The 16271-nt window shown below is 44.7% G+C and overlaps 1 protein-coding gene across 1 annotated transcript in view; it reads right to left on the bottom strand.

The window, feature by feature from the left end:
- The window catches only part of SDK1 (sidekick cell adhesion molecule 1), a 335333-nt gene that overhangs the window by 34161 nt on the left and 284901 nt on the right, over nucleotides 1-16271 (bottom strand). Inside the window, exons 30-35 of the mRNA XM_081337826.1 lie at nucleotides 15736-15937; nucleotides 9967-10070; nucleotides 8966-9036; nucleotides 5557-5695; nucleotides 4468-4527; nucleotides 1117-1218 (exon numbers count right to left, since the gene is read on the bottom strand). Coding sequence (XP_081193952.1) covers nucleotides 1117-1218; nucleotides 4468-4527; nucleotides 5557-5695; nucleotides 8966-9036; nucleotides 9967-10070; nucleotides 15736-15937 — 678 coding nt within the window. The remainder of the gene's footprint in view (nucleotides 1-1116; nucleotides 1219-4467; nucleotides 4528-5556; nucleotides 5696-8965; nucleotides 9037-9966; nucleotides 10071-15735; nucleotides 15938-16271) is intronic.

Below are 16271 nucleotides of genomic sequence, written 5' to 3'. Positions count from 1 at the left end.
GGTTAACACGGGTCAGGTAAGCAGGTGCATTCACAAGGAGGATCAGTTTCCTGCTTCCCTGCCCCTTTCCATCAAAGGAAGCCTGCGTCAAAGCTCCTTATAATTTCTTTTTTTGGTAAAAATGAAAAAGACGAGAAAAGTGGTGATACAGTTCCGGGTTGCGTCTTCTCTCATGAATTGTGAAGGTTGAGTGTGTCATCATCGGCGAAGAGGACCTGTTTTGTTGAGGAATTGTGTAGCGGCTGTCCAGATGAAATTGAAGACGCTAGCACAAGATTGTAGTCTTTTTAAAAAATATATAAATAGATATATTTAATATTCACACCTACAACATCATCATCATCGTCATCCAGAAATAAACAACACACGATAGCCAGCAACACAGGAACGTCATGAGGTAAATTAATCAGTATACAGAACATGCAGAAGCAAAAAGGCAGGAAAAAAGGGAAACGCCCCCGTTATACTTGCAGCAACCAATCACAGCATAGATTGTCTCATGCATGAGTCAGCACTCTCTAACTCAGGGGTCTTCAAACGTGGCCCTTTTATAACTTGTGGACTTCAACTCCCAGAATTCCTCAGCCAGGCATGCTGGCTGAGGAATTCTGGGAGTTGAAGTCCACAAGTCATAAAAGGGCCAGGTTTGAAGACCCCTGCTCTAACTAATCAACTACAACTGTCTGTTCTGGCCTATTGTACACTTTACTGTTCCAGCTACTAAATTCAATATTCTAACACGTTTCACTCTTATTGTCATTTTTAGAGCGGCAGATTTATGACTACTTCTTCTTCTTCTTCTTCTTCTTCTTCTTCTTCTTCTTCTTCTTCTTCTTCTTCTTCTTCTTCTTCTATTATTATTATTATTATTATTATTATTATTATTATTATTATTATTATTGAAAGGCAGCAGCAGAAGCCCTTTTATGAAATCACCTGAAACCTCTCTCTTCTACCATCACCCCATTAATACCAATATTAGCCTGAGCAAATTAACACCAGATAATTTATTTCTGAAAGATAACTTTTCATTTATATGTATAGCGTGCTCCCATTTCTCCTCCTCCCTGAGGTTCTCAAGATGGTTATCTTGCATGCTTTCAGATTTCTGCTTACCTGCTTCTCCAACATAGACTTCCACAGGAGCGCTGCCCGGGCTTTCCCCAATAATGTTGTATGCTGTCATGACCACTTCATACCTCTTGTACTTTTTCAGCTCTAGAAATGTAAATAATTTGCATTACTGACTAGCATCCTCTTTAACAATCCCCAGTAGAATTTCCCAGCTCTTGTCCTCCTGAAGCATACCAGGGGATCACAGTTCCAAGAAGTGGTTGAACATCCTTTACTTGCAACTCCTAGGATGATACCTTCTAGAAAAAAGACAGCTGGACCAGTGTTTCTCAACCTTGGTAGCTTGAAGATGGGGGGAAGTCTGGGAGTTGAAGTCCACACGTTGGTCGGGGAACTCTGGGAGTTGAAGTCCACTCTTCTGAGAGTTGGAGTCCACTCATCTTCAAGTGCCAAGGTGGAGAAACATTGCCCCAGATGATAAAAAAAATAAATCTTTGAGAGATGGTCCGCTTTGAATATGCCAATCTTAAAGATGCCCATGTCTGCAGACTCTCGGATGAGACATCCATGGGTGGGCCTCTCCTCACCAACCTGCAACTTATTACTGGAGGAAGCTGTCTGGGCTGACGGAGGAAACTGGCTGATAGACAACCATCGTTTGATTCATCAGAAGATCTACCCAGCTGGACGACAGTCCAAACGAGTCTTCTGTAAACAGCTCCAGTGCTAAGCTTGCCTCTTAAAATAAAGCCACCGTCAAAGCTACCATACCCAGCTTGGTATTTTTTGGGGGGAGGGGGGGAAGCGATGGAGGATTTATTAGAGAGTAAAAAAAAAAAGCATAAACTTGGGAGATTTAGTGGAGTGAGACTGCAATGTCTTTCTTATGCTGCAATCACCAACACCGACGTTCAGTGGCAACCCTTTGTGAGCTAAAACAAGGAAGCTGCATTGACAGATACAAGAAAGGAATGACTGCACACTGCAACACATTAAAGAAACCAAACCAAACCTGGACAGGGAGAGGAAAGAAAGTGTGTGCCTGTGTGTCTCTGTGTGTGTCTGTCTGTCTCTCTGTGTGTGTGTATGAGAGAGAGAGAGAGAGAGAGAGAGGGAGGGAGGGAGGGAGGGAGAGAGAGAGAGAGAGGGAGGGAGGGAGAGAGAGAGAGAGAGGGAGGGAGGGAGGGAGAGAGAGAGAGAGAGAGAGAGGGGGAGGGAGGGAGGGAGGGAGGGAGAGAGAGAGAGAGAGAGGGAGGGAGGGAGGGAGGGAGGGAGAGAGAGAGAGAGAGAGAGGGAGGGAGGGAGGGAGGGAGGGAGAGAGAGAGAGAGAGAGAGAGAGAGGGAGGGAGGGAGGGAGGGAGAGAGAGAGGGAGGGAGGGAGGGAGGGAGAGAGAGAGAGAGAGAGAGAGAGGGAGGGAGGGAGGGAGAGAGAGAGAGGGAGGGAGGGAGGGAGAGAGAGAGAGGGAGGGAGGGAGGGAGGGAGGGAGAGAGAGAGAGAGAGAGAGAGAGAGAGAGAGAGAGAGAGAGAGAGAGAGAGAGAGAGAGAGAGAGAGAGAGAGAGAGAGATTCCGACTGTGGTGTAATTAATAACCAAACAAGCATGCTAGCAAGAAGACCAAATTTCATGCTTTTTACCCCAGAGGCCTTTGCATCATCCTTGAAGTTCTGGGGATTTGCATATTCAAATCAGGCCACCTATCTTGACGGAGAATATGGATCACCTGAGGAAGCCCACCAGCAAAACACAACTCGGGAGCTTTGCTGGAAATCTCCGAGAACAGGGCCGGTCTCCGTTCAGAGGCGTTTTACTTGAAAATTCATGTGTTTTTTTTTCCCTGCGGCGTGTGAACTACCCTTCAGCTCTGCCAGCACCACCGTTGCCTTTCGTTGCAAAGTCTCTTCCCAGGAAAGGGTTCTGCCAGATTGATAATGAGGCCCTTCTAATTTCAGATTTCCTAAAGTGCTCGCAAAAATTCTGCCCACGTAACTCAGTCAGACACCGGTGTGTTGCCTGCCGGTTCCAGGTAGACAGACAGCTGATGGTATCTAATTTACTGCTTACATTTTGTCAGCATAATAAATAAAACCACTTGATGTATTGTAGGAAACTGACAGTTTTATGGGAATCTGAAACTCCCGCCAGTTAATACACAAGGACTTTTTTTTCCCCCACCACCTTGCTTGCAAGGGATGTGATGTATTTCCAAGCAATCTGCAGGAAAAGGGCATTGGGGCATGGCAGTATTTGGGGAGGGGTGTGTGTGTCCAGGGGGCAGGCTAGAGTAGAACTGTAGTGTAGTGGGCAGAGCTTATAGATGTTCATGAGGGATGGAAGCTGAGAAGGTTGAGGGGTTAGTATGAAAACGGAACTGGAGATGCCGGCAGTGTATTGTGGGGTGGGGGGAGGCTAGGATTCTCAAGAACCAGAATCTAAGGTGTAGAGGACCACCTAGCTCAGACACAGCACCTGCAACACACCTGGTTCACCCAAGGTGACCCTTTTCCAAGAGGACACTTTTCTGAACCCTGCACCAAGCTTCCCCAGCACCTTTTAATTTGGTCCTGAAGTCATAATAATCATACGCATAATAGTAAAGTTGGAAGGGACCTTGGAGGTCATCTAGTCCAACCCCCTGCTCAGGGCAGGAAACCCTATACCATTTCGGACAAATGGCTGTCCAGTCTCTTCTTAAAAACCTCCAGTGTTGGAGCATTCAATGCTTCTGGAGGCAGGTTGTTCCACTGGTTAATTGTTCTCACTGTCAGGAAGTTTCTCCTTAGTTCCAGGTTGCTTCTCTCCTTGATGAGTTTCCATCTGTTGTTTCTTGTCTGGCCTTCGGGCGCTTTGGAGAATAGCTTGACTCCCTCCTCTTTGGGGCAGCCCCTGAGATACTGGAATACAGCTATCATGTCCTTGTCCTTCTCTTCATTAAACTAGACAGTCTTAAAGATTTCCCCTGTCCAGTCATATCTGACTCTAGGGCAGAGGTAGGCAACCTTGGCTCTTTGATGACTCGTGGACTTCAACGTGGATGGCTCAGGAATTCTGGGAATTGAAGTCCACGAGTCATCAAAGAGCCAAGGTTGCCTACCCCTGCTCCAGGGGGATGGTGCTCATCTCTCTTTCCTAGCCGAGGGAGCCAGTGTTGTCTGAAGACATTTCCATGATTACGTGGCCAGAATGACTATACGCTGAGGAATGCTGGTACCTTCCCACCAAAGTGGTACCTATTTATCTACTTGCATTTGCCTGCTTTTGAACTGCTAGATGGACAGGAGCTGGGGCAAGAATGGAAGCTCATCCTGTCGTGTGGCGCCCGGCTCTCGAACCCGGCTCTCCAGCTTTCCAGCCCTGCAAGGGGTTACATCAATGAGTACTCCTAATTAACTTACTTGTTAATTCGTAGGTTGTTAAGTCCGAGCTGCTGTTCACAGCCTGGAAGATGCTTTGGGCTATGCAAGGAAAAGCAAAGAATCAAAGGACAAGGTTAGCAGTTATTGCCAATTCCACAGGGTTCCAGCAGTTTGAGGTGATGGTGTTTGGTGCAGGCAAAGTTCAAGGCAAAGACACCCCCCCAACCCCCCCGCCCGGCCCCGTGGCTATATAAGTCAGCCCCCTTCCCAGAGAACATGCTGAAAGATCCTCAAACTGGAGGGCTTACTCAGTTATCTTACCACACAGAAAGAAATTATGGAGATGGATGCTATAAAGCAATGAGAAATGTCTGGAGAATCAGTGAGCCAAAACAACTCTGTTCTAAGGAGAAGAGAAAGAGGAGATTTCTCTAGGAGCTTTTTATTCTTAGGCCTTCCAATGAGGGGACAGTATCCATCCATCCATCCATCCATCCATCCATCCATCCATCCATCCATCCATTCCATCCATCCATGTTCCTAGCCATCCCTCCATCCCTCCATCTCGCCATCCCTCCCTCCATCCCTCCAAATCCTCCCTCCCAGTTATTACACTGGTGGTTGCTAAAGTCTTGTGGTTGTGTCCAATTTCTTTAAGGGACTTGAAACACATACTGTATATTCCCAATTCTAGCCTTTTGGTTCCCACTGCAAAGTCCAGCTTCTTGAGAACGCTGCAGACACAATTGGGACCCTGGTATGGAAGAAGTTCTGGTCATCTCTTCTTCCTTGCCTTTCACTCATTCCTTGCCCTTCCTTGCCCCCCCCCCCAAAAAAGATTAATTTGATGTATTAGGAATGCTAGTTCTGGATACCAGATTTACAACCAAGACTCAAACTGGAGGGAAAAAGCAGAAAGCAAGAAATAAGAGAGGTTGGGTAAAAGAGAGAAGAGAGAAAAAGGCCATTGGATCAGTTGCCAGTCTGACCACCAGCTAGTAGAATAAATTTGAGAGCATGCACATTTTTTCCCATTCTCCATCAACTGTTTTAATATTTGTTCATCTGATTGCAAATGACAAACCATTCATCACACTATTAAAACAGCCCAAATAATTGGCTCCATACCTGTAATTTCTGCTCGCAAAGCTGATGGGTTTTTAAGGACTTTGGACTCTGTTCCTGATCCAGTGTTTTCAGGTTCCAGCTCCCGATAATAAATACGATATCCCAAAAGAAGGCCGTTTAGACTCTCTACTTTTGGAGGCTGCAAAAAATGCCCATGAACAGGGTTAAGTTGTGACATGTTTCTGATAATTCACAAAAAAATGCCAGTAAGAAATAGTCACATGTATTTCTAGACGATGATGATATATCTGGGTGTTGGTTCAAAATATTTTGCTGCATCACATGATCAAAACTTCCATTTGGAATATCTTGCAAAGTTGAGATGCTGTGGAGAGATTATCCATCAACCTGGACAGGACATCTCTAATGATCTTTGGAGTCAAGAGACAAGCTGAGATGAATAGACCAGGATCAATGGGGAGGATGTTGAGGTACAATCTGCAAACTCAGTCTTGAAGAGCTCTTTGGAGGGCTCTCAAAGAAGGTCTCCTCAGCCCAACGACGTTCACCCACTGGTGTCAGGGTGGTGGATCCCTCTGGAACATCAGTTTCCTTAAGGAACAGCAGCCATCTCCTGTCTTCTGATGATCTTCTGAAATTGTCCCCGTGAATTAGACACCTCGCAAGTGTAGAAAGATTGAGAAGGATCCAGAGAGGCAATTTCCTATGCTGACACAGGTTATTCATCAGGATTTAGCTAGGCAAGCTCAAGAAGTCAATCAAGGTGACAAAGTTGGCTTTCCTTCAACATTCCAGCCACAGGGCTGCTCCTGAGGTAATCTGCTTCATCTCAAACTTTACGGAGTTGATCTATCAGGGCCCAGTTCTTATCACTCTCAAGGGGGTGGGAGTAAGGAGCTACATCATTAATCTGCAGCACGCCTTAACTTTGATTTATTGTTCTCCGTCCCCTAATTTCAGCTCGGTGGTCTCCAGAACATACCTTTTGTACACTGCTAAGCCCTTTGCTTGCGGCCACGTTTTCTGATAGTCTGGGCGAATATCCCTTATGTTCACTTAATTAAAAACTAGAAATGAAGGGGAGGGGAGGGGGTTGAGAAAAGGCGATTTGATTAGAATCTAAGGGGGGGAATACACCACCATACCAATGGATGAGTCCTTTTCCATAATCAAGGTTGTGATATTGAAGGCCCCACAGCATTCCCCGCTCCCCAAAATTATTCTCCTTCCTGTCCTTCATACCAACTTTCTTGAGACATATCATCTGGTCCACATTTCAAAAGCCAGCAAAGGGTCTCTCTCTCTCTCTCTCTCTCTCTCTCTCTCTCTCTCTCTCTCTCTCTCTCTCTCTCTCTCTCTCTCTCTCTCTCTCTTCTCTTCTCTTCTCTTCTCTTCTCTTCTCTTCTCTCTCTCTCTCTTCTCCTCTCTCTCTCTCTCTTCTCTTCTCTTCTCTTCTCTTCTCTTCTCTTCTCTTCTCTTCTCTTCTCTCTCTCTTCTCCTCTCTCTCTCTCTCTCTCTCTCTCTTTCTCTTTCTCTTTCTCTTCTCTTCTCTTCTCTTCTCTTCTCTTCTCTTCTCTTCTCTTCTCTTCTCTTCTCTTCTCTTCTCTTCTCTTCTCTCTCTCTCTCTTTCTCTCTCTCTCTCTCTCTCTCTCTCTCTCTCTCTCTCTCTCTCTCTCTCTCTCTCTCTCTCTCCAGCAGCCTGTGTCTGATCTCAGATTCAGAAGCTATTAAGCGAGCCAGCACAAAGGAACCTGGGATAAATGGCACGAGATGACATTTCCTTCTTTCCTTGACAGTTTTATTTCTGCCCTGGAAAAGGTAGTCTAGCAAAAGGTCACGGCATCTTGCTCTTATCCATCTTTCATGAGTAAAAACATTCAGGTTTTGATGTAAAGGATTATTTAGGATTTCCTAACGATCTCTGAGAGAGGCCCAGAGGAACTGCGGAAGGCCCAGGAAACTATTATGATTCAAAGGGACGATAACAACCGTTGTGTTTACACTGTGAAATTGGGATAAATTCCGGATTAAGGGAAGGAACGAGTGAGAACAAAGCTGGCAAGTTAACTTCCACGCAGAACGGGACAGGAAAATCGGGATTTTTGATGGCAAGGACTTTCTTGTTGTTAGCGATGGGTATGAAATTAAGGAGTGAAATGCTGGATGCATTGGCATTTAATTCTCCAGCAAAGCAATAAAATATTACCTTATGCCCACCTGTGTTTCATCCACATTTAACTGGAGTTTCAAATTATTTTACCTTTTTTTTTATTTGAAAACTATAGAGCCCAGACTGCTGAGTGCCCCAATAATGTAAGCGTGGTAATGACATGTAATTGCCTTCAATTCCCTAGATGCAGCTCAGATGCAAGTCTTCCATTAGGTTTTCATGAAATAAAAGGTGCCTAATTATCTCAACTACCACCTATTTCGCATTCATTATCCACCCCAAATCTATCAACAGGATCAACCTTTAATGAGATGTGCACCATCGCGTTGTCCTTCGTGTGCGTTACTGAAATTCCATTGTATGCCTGAATGAGGGGCAAGTGGCTGATTGGTACTTACGTTTGGTTCCTTAGTTAAAAACTGTCAAAATGTCTCGCATTTGTTTAACGTGTTGTAACAGAGTGTGATTGCACCACGAACTGGGCTTCCTGTGCAATCAGGAAGACCGACACAAACTCTACATGACAAAGTGGCTGTCATGAAGCGAAGAGGAAGAGATAGGAGAAGAGCAGGCAGAGATAGAGGGCAGAGTTAAATGCCTCATTAGTTTGGAATCCTTGCATTGCCCAAGAGATCTAAGTCCAGAGCCCTTGAATTCCGTTGACTCTTATCTCGCGCCAATTTAGTGCTGACCATTAGTTGACTGGATTCTTGTGTATGGGCTGACATAATCTTTTGTGCTTGGACTTAAGGAATGATCCTGGTTTTTTGTGCCTGACAAACCATGTCAGTCTCCCAGCCTGTTCTCAAATCCACAGGTCCTGTGTGATCTCAGGGAAATTGCATTGTGATGCTGTGCCTTGCAGGACTGGGAGAATGGAAGATATCTTCCAGTCCTATCAGAAGGTATCAGCTTGGTCCACGCGATGGCGTGGAAATTTGGAAACATCTTTGTAGGAATATCCAAACAATTTGAGACAAAGGGCAAAATGTTGTCATTTTTACATTGCAGTTGTCTTGTTTTTGCTTTTAGAAGTCCAGATTTGTGTGTGAATCTGGCTGTCCTTACTGCATTTCTTTAAAACAAAGAAAGAAAGGCAGCCACCAGGGCCTCTATTAACCTGATGATATTTTAACACTGGCATCTGTAAAGGAGGATTGAAGTGTTCCAGGAGTTATACTAATGACTTATTTCACACATGGAAGTTTTCTATGATTGATCCCAGGGATCATCTCCTGGTTATTGGAACCCAGGCTTCCGGGCTATCTTTCTACTCACCTGCCACTGTATTAGAACCGAGGATGTTGTGTATGGGGTCACAGACACGGAACCTGGCGGTTCATCTGGAACTAGAAAAAGAGAAAGAAAAAAAACCAGATATGGAGGTGAGAAATGTGTTACTTGGCCATACAGCTCTATAGCTGAATGACAGAGGGGTACAGGATCACTCCCACCTTGGGAGGTCCAGAAGCTCTGGCCTGTTCAGGGGAATGTGTGTCTATGCCCGTCTTTTTCAATTTTGGCAACTTCAAGATGGGTGGACTTCAACTCTCTAGCTTTGCTGGCTGGGGAATTCTGGTTTATGCACTCAAGGTGCAGACGTAAAACTCATTATCAGAAGACAGGGCAAGAAAGCTCTTGATGAGTATAATTTACAAGAACTTAGAAATGCCTTGAAGTAGAATTCAAAAGTTTCATCAACCTAATGTAGCCTTGAAAAGCAAGAGGGCTCCAGTAGTCTTTGCATTGGGTTTCCTGAGCTGGCTTATCGGGAAGAACAAACATCTAAATATGGTCCTAGGGACCCAAGAATTCATTTTGGTTGGGTGCATATTCAAGTCCTAAATGGACATCGTTGGGAATAAACATCTAGGTGAGGTTCCTGAATGATGTCTATGAAGATTCTCAGTCATCCAGGTCAGGGTTGTCCCAAAGGTGCTTTTTCAAAAGGCAGCTGGACCCTGTGAGGGATACAGCAACCACTTGTCTCCTGTTTACAGGTCCGAGGAGATTCCACACCCATCTGAGGGCACCGAAAAAAAACTCCAGGTAGCCTCAATGGCTCTCAGAGAGAGCGCCAATGACCAGATGACTGCAAGAAATAGAAATCCTTCTATTCTCCACCATTCAGTCAGAACCGAGGAAGCTTCTTGGATGAGAAGCGAAACGTCTTTGGGCAAACCGAAGAAAGTCCTGTTGCCTTTTGAAAAAGCGCCGTCCTGAATGGCGGCGAAAGAGGCACCCCAAGGAAGAAGCTGGCTGCTTGCTGTGGTCCTCACCATCTTGCAGTGTAGTGACTGCCTCCGTCTCGGCACCAAAATTGCTGTCTCCGACATCATTGGTGGCTTTCAGGCGCAGCTTGTAAGAGGTGAAAGGGTTCAACCTGCACGGGAGGACATTTTAAAAAATAAAATAAAAAATCAACCTTTGCCTCATTTTGTTACGGTTCCCATAATCTATGGGGAAGGCAGCATGGCCCCATCTAAATGTTCTGGATTACAACTCCCAGGAGTGCTAACGATGCCATCTTGGTTGGAATTTATGGAAATTGTCGACCCAAAGACCTGAAAGAGCTCAGTTATTTGTATGGCCTCTTTTGGATTTAAGTTCACTTAGCTACGCTCTCTCTAAATCTATTAGTGGGCGAAAGAATTAGTTTGAAAGAGGGCATTGTGAACAGCTAATTAAAGAGCGATAATTTACTATTACCACGCTAATATTATAATCTTTTTTTTGCTTCAAACGCTGAAGTACCGGAGGTTATTGCTGAGAGCTTGTTTGAGATAAGAACAGGGTTTACAAGACCTTTCTCCACCACCACCTTAAAAATAAAGCCTGCCAAATGTATTACTGTTAAAGCCACTCATTAATATTCTAATGTAGCCCAGCATTATACGGTTCGGGTGTGTGTGTGTGTGTGTGTGTGTGTGTGTGTGTGTGTGTGTGAAAGCAATCATCACAAACTCAAATTAATCATACACGGATGTGTTGTAGATAGAGGATTCTTGGCTACTTTTCTCGGTGAATCTGAGTGACGCCTTTTGCAGTGATCAAAGATTATCTACCGCTGGTTGCCTACCTGGGAGAGATCGGTGGATTTATGCAAGAGCAGGTTGAATGACAGAGGGATAAATGGAATGAGATCCACCTTGGCTAATCTACTAGTCAATGCTCTCTAATCACGGCTGCATCTCCGAGAAGCAGTTATTCCGCTTATTTAACTCGGGCAGAAAGACAGGGGATTCCCTGCAGGATTCCTGCACTCTCAGTGACGGTAAGATATTCAAAGATGGACTTCCAGCTGAGGTGAATTGATCGGAGCTTCCAGCGTAACCAGCAGGAGTTTTTCCTTTCCTGTGACTAACAAGGTCTGCAGGAGTTCAGAGTTGCTCACAATAGGCTGGGCTAAATATAATCAGCGCAGAAAGCCAGCCAATGCACAGACTCAACTAAGCAATCCAGAGAGAAGTACTGAGGACGGGAGATGAAAACATGGGGAGGTAGGATGCTGGGCCCCAGCAACAGCAGAGGGCTTTGCTTGGGGAGAAGGCCTGTGTTGGAAAAATGCCGTATGTTGTCTCCGCTTGGCTTGATATGAGGCAATCGCAACAGTGGGGAACCTCAAGAGCGGGTCTCTGTGCTTCACGACTGCATGTTTGGAAGCCGCTTGTGGAGACGGTGGTTGGAATGTTCCTAGACTTCAGAGCTTCTCCATCCAGGAGGACCTCTAAAGAAATCCTTCTAACATCCTACTAGCCGTTAGTGCGTGTTGTTCAAAACGACGCATTTGTTGACCAAGTGTGAGATCTTCCCATGGCTGTGCTTCACGCAGAAGGAGCTAGCTCATTAATCTTGGCAACAAGAGTGTTTTTGCTTTGAAGTTGAACAGTAGGGATGTGAAAGCAGGTAAGGGCAAGGACATTCTATCATTCTGTCCTTGAGAAGAGGCAGCCTGGGCAATTGGCACCTCCCAGGGCAAGTCATTTTTCTGAAGAACCCTTCGAGATAAACTCTTTCAGTACTTTGACAGATAAGAATAAGTGGGTATTATAAAGAGGTAGATGATCTGAGGGGATTATTAGCAATAAGACACCAAGTTGCTAAATCTTGAATAGAGCTGGTCACTCCCAGCTGCCAAGAAAATGGTACTTATCTTGAAAAGCCATCTGCCGGTTCACCCCTATCTGAAGGTGGAATATAAACATGAGAATGAACAACAAGGAGTCCTTGGGAGAAGTTTCTACCACACCTCCTCTACTTCCTGATAAAAGAACTACCACATCCGTGGAAGATGTAAGAAATGGAAACAAAATCGAGGCCAATACACAAGAGGAAGCAAGATCTCCAGATCTTTGGAGGCACCACAGAGGTTGGCCACACAGAAAAGGGCTGAGTTACAAGGAGGACATCCTTAGCTCATCGCTTCTCCAAACAGACATAGGCCCAAAGGGCTACAGATCGTGAAGCGGTCCAAAATGGATTAAGGAGAGAACTTGAGGGAGGAAAATCATCTAAGCTATCCCTTTTGGGTGTTCACACGCTTTTGAATAGTCAGCCTACCAAGGTACTTGTCCAGATGCTTACCCCCAAACCTATTGGAGCTGATACAATAACAAGGCAGTGATGAAAGTGGACAAATTTCAAACCAGTGTGTTTTTTTTCGACAGCGGAGGATTCTTGGCCAGCCACCCTCCCTCTGAACAACTGAAGGATTCATGCTCTTCAACCCCCCAAATCCAAAACTTTCTCAGTCATCCAGGAGGGTTGGGATGTCACCATTAAAGTCCCCAGATATTCAAAAAAGGAGACAAAAGTGGCTTACATGCCAACTTTTTGTACTTCTGTATTTTATTGCTGTATTTTATTGCTTTTATCTCTTTTACCCTGGAATTAGATCCTATATTTTGCCTTCAATTTTTTTATACGATTGTAAGGCTAATCGATTAATCAGCCACTACATTTAATTCTCTTGCACTGCATGGAGGAGATGGGAGAATTGCCCAGAGGGATTGGAATAGCTGTTTACATGTAGGAAAGAGCTCTGAGTGCTTAAAGATGAGAAATTCTAATGTCAAACAAACAAACATCCTTGATTGAGTAGGCAATGCTCAGGGCTTTAAATAATGAAATTGAAGTCTCTTTAGACAAGATCTTAAAGACATTCAGGTTGGCGTAATTTAGAGCTAATGGAATCTTTCAGCAGAATCTCTAAAAATAAATAAATAAATAAATAAATAAATAATTCCCAATCAGACACAATTACTTTTGGGAGTTACAATCCCACACATTCAGAAAGCTCAAGGTTGAAGAGACACTTCTTAGATATATAAAGATCAATACAAACTGTAACGAGAGATGCATAGGTAGCTGTGGGGAAAGGCAGGCACAGCTGCTTGAAGACGGGTGGAAACTAACTTGGTTTGTTTCTAGCGGGCTGGATCCGGGGAGGGGGGGTGTCCAGGCTATCACATTCAATTTAGAATTTAGAATAGAATAGAGCTGGAAGGGACCACGGAGGTCTTCTAGTCCAGTACCCTGCTCAAGCAGGAGAACCTATGCCATCTCAGACAAGTGACTGTCTAGCAGCCTCTTCTTAAAAATCTCCAGGGATGGAGCGCCCACGATTTCTGGAGGCAAAGCTGTTCCACTGGTTAATTGTCCTCACCGTCAGGAAGTTTCTCCTTAATTCTAGGTTGAATCTTTCAATCAGAAAAGACTCTTGGATTGGAGAATTCAAGAACCTCCATGATCTTGGAGAAGGACTGGGTCAGTCATGGAGATTTAGTCACTGGCATCTCCAATTAACATCTGCTGGAGGTTGGCAGAACCAGGAATGTGTTTGAGGAAGCTTTGCATCAATGGGACAGAAGGATGGAGGTGAGAATCATGCTGCTGAAAGAGTCCTTGGAAGTCTCCTAGTCCTCTGGGTCACAAAGAGCCGGAAGCAACCAAACAACTGTGTGATAATTCCAGGGCAGGTCCACCTTATCTAGTCATCACAAAAGAAATGTGGGAATGAGCTGGACTGAAAGAAGAATGTTTGGGGTCCATCCCTACAGCCCATCACAACTCTACCATCACAATTTCTTTTTAAAAATTCAACACTCCTAATGTAATGCCCCCAAATTCCCTTCCATTGCTCAGCTTTTTTTCAACAGCAAGTCACCGGCAGTTTTAAAACACCTGGATTTCCAACGGCACATTGGGAAGTAGATTAACTGGGAAGTCTCTTTTGCAAGCAGAGTGCAGCTCAAGAGGTGATTGTGGCGAGAATCTTAATGCCAGCCCAATCTAACGAAGGCTGGATAATGCTATTTAAACAGACAGTGTGATCTCTTCCTTCTTCACTATGCGAAGATGGATAAAAACGCCCTCATTTAATCTGAAAATAAGATTTAAACACAGGGGCAGAAACTCAGAACGGGCAGGGGAATGCATGTCAAGAACTTGCTGCAAAAAAAGGGGCTGAAGGATTTGCAATGGTTGGCTTTGTTTCCTTCTGCATAGCTGGACAGAGGCTCAGGGGAAAAAAAGAGAGTCTTGCTAATTAACAAATGGACATTAACTTGTCTGCGGTTAACATGAGGCATTCTTTCTGAGATTTGCCAGAGAGCAAAAAAAGAGACTGTGACTTAGTTCTCGGTCCAACATCACTTCTTGCAAACCTGGGTGAAGGAAGGGATGAACGCAAAGAAGCCCTCGATGCAAGTGAGCCCAAAATATTGGTTGCTAAGCAAGGCAGCTGAGTTTTGCCCCCTTTCACGACTTTTCTTGCCATATTTGTTTAGTGAATAATTGAAGTGGTTGATAACACCGTTGTGAAGTCAATCTGGTTTCCCCGTTGACTTTGCTCGTCAGAAGGTTGCAAAAGGGGATTACGTGATGCCAGGACAATGCGATCATCATAAATATGATTCAGTTGCCAAGCACCTGAATTTGGATCGCGTGACTGCGGGGATGTTGCAACAGTCGTAGGTGTGAAAAACTGCCCTAAGTCGCTTTTTTTCCAGTGGTATTGTAACTTTGAACAGTCAGTAATTGAACGGTCGTAAGTCAAGGACTGTCTGTGTACAGCAAAGAACAAATTGTATTTCTATTAAGAACACATCTTCAAGAGGCAAAATCCTTACCGCATTGCTATGCTACAGCCATTTTTTCATTATTGGGGGTGGGAGGAGTTTCAGCACGAAGCTTTCACACACCTTACTGATGTGCAACCAGCTCTTTTGCATTCAAGAGCAGTTCCACAAGTTCATTTGAAGACTAACTGCAGCAATGTTAATTAGTAGCTGTTATGTACTGGGCTCTTAAAGAATAACATGGGTTGCTGGAGCAGCTAACGGCTCTCCAGCAACCCAGACTACAAGTCTCCAGGGCTATAATTGGCTATCCCTAGGCGGCAATGGTTGATTCAAACCTATTGGCTGCCGCCTAGGGGCTAGACTATATATTGCGGCTAGTTGCAGCCTTTTTCCCAGTAGTTTCTGCACAAAATAAACTATGAGTTACCTTGTACTCAGCTTCGCGTCTTCATTCCTGCGCCAAAGAACCCGCTATTTAACAGTAGCGGTTTCTTTCTAGCCTTTTGATTACTTCCTGTTCAATGTGGGAGCAACTCTGCGGATAAATAGCATCAGCCTGATATATTAATTATTCTGAGCTTGTTCCTCTCTGTTGGGGGAAGCGGTTTAATCACCTCATTTCTTTTTTTGTGGTTGTCGTTGTCGTTCCTTCCTTTTCATCCTTTATTAATTTATTGAAAGTATCGCTGGGGAACAAATTATGAAGCCACCTTCATAACCGTGAAAAAAAGCTAAACCTGGTGGATCTCGGCTATTTATGGGTGATGGGTTAACAGGGAGATTTGGGCCTCAGGACTCTTCAGTCCAGCCTGGAGGTTTGTTTGGTCACAAACAATTTTACAACAAAAAAAAGCCGTACGTCAAGGACCACCTGCCCAAGGGGTCTCTTTTTTGCTGCTTTGATCTGAGAAGATATGTTTTGCATCTTCTGTCATCTCCTGATGGAAGTATTTATACGAGACTTACCTGTCAATCAAACAGGAGGTAGCTTTGTGATTGACAGAGGAAGTGTAGGTTTTCCAGTCTCCGTTTGGCAGCTCTTTCAACTGAATGGTAAAGTAACGTATCGGGGAAGAGCCGTCACTTCCAGGGACCCAGTGCAGGTGGAGGCTCCGGGATGTGACTTCAGACTGAGGGACTTTCAATTCCTTGGGAGGGGCCGGCCGTTCTGAAAAAGCAAAACACGGGGCGCTTGTGATTCTTCCAAGAAATCCAGACTGACAGAAATTGGGAATCATGAACGGGAGAACTTCAGAAGCCAGCCGTCTACGGAGGTACTCAACCACCCGAGGTCCAAAGGTCCTTTTCCAAAAGGCAACTGGACTTTCTTGCTGGTTTTGTTTTCTTGAAAATGTTTCGCTACTCATCCATGAAGCTTTTTCAGTTCGGATGAGAAGCGGAATGTTTTTAAGGGAAAAAAAAAAACAAAACAAAACACCCGAGAAAATCCAGTTGCCTTTTGGAAAAGAACTTTTTGGGACTCAGAAGCAGTCCTGGTTGGT

This window comes from Vipera berus, assembly GCF_964194415.1.
Source record: "Vipera berus genome assembly, chromosome: 13".
NCBI lineage: Eukaryota > Metazoa > Chordata > Lepidosauria > Squamata > Viperidae > Vipera > Vipera berus.
The sequence above is the reverse complement of the archived record's forward strand: the minus strand, read 5'-3'. Positions and strand labels throughout refer to the sequence as shown.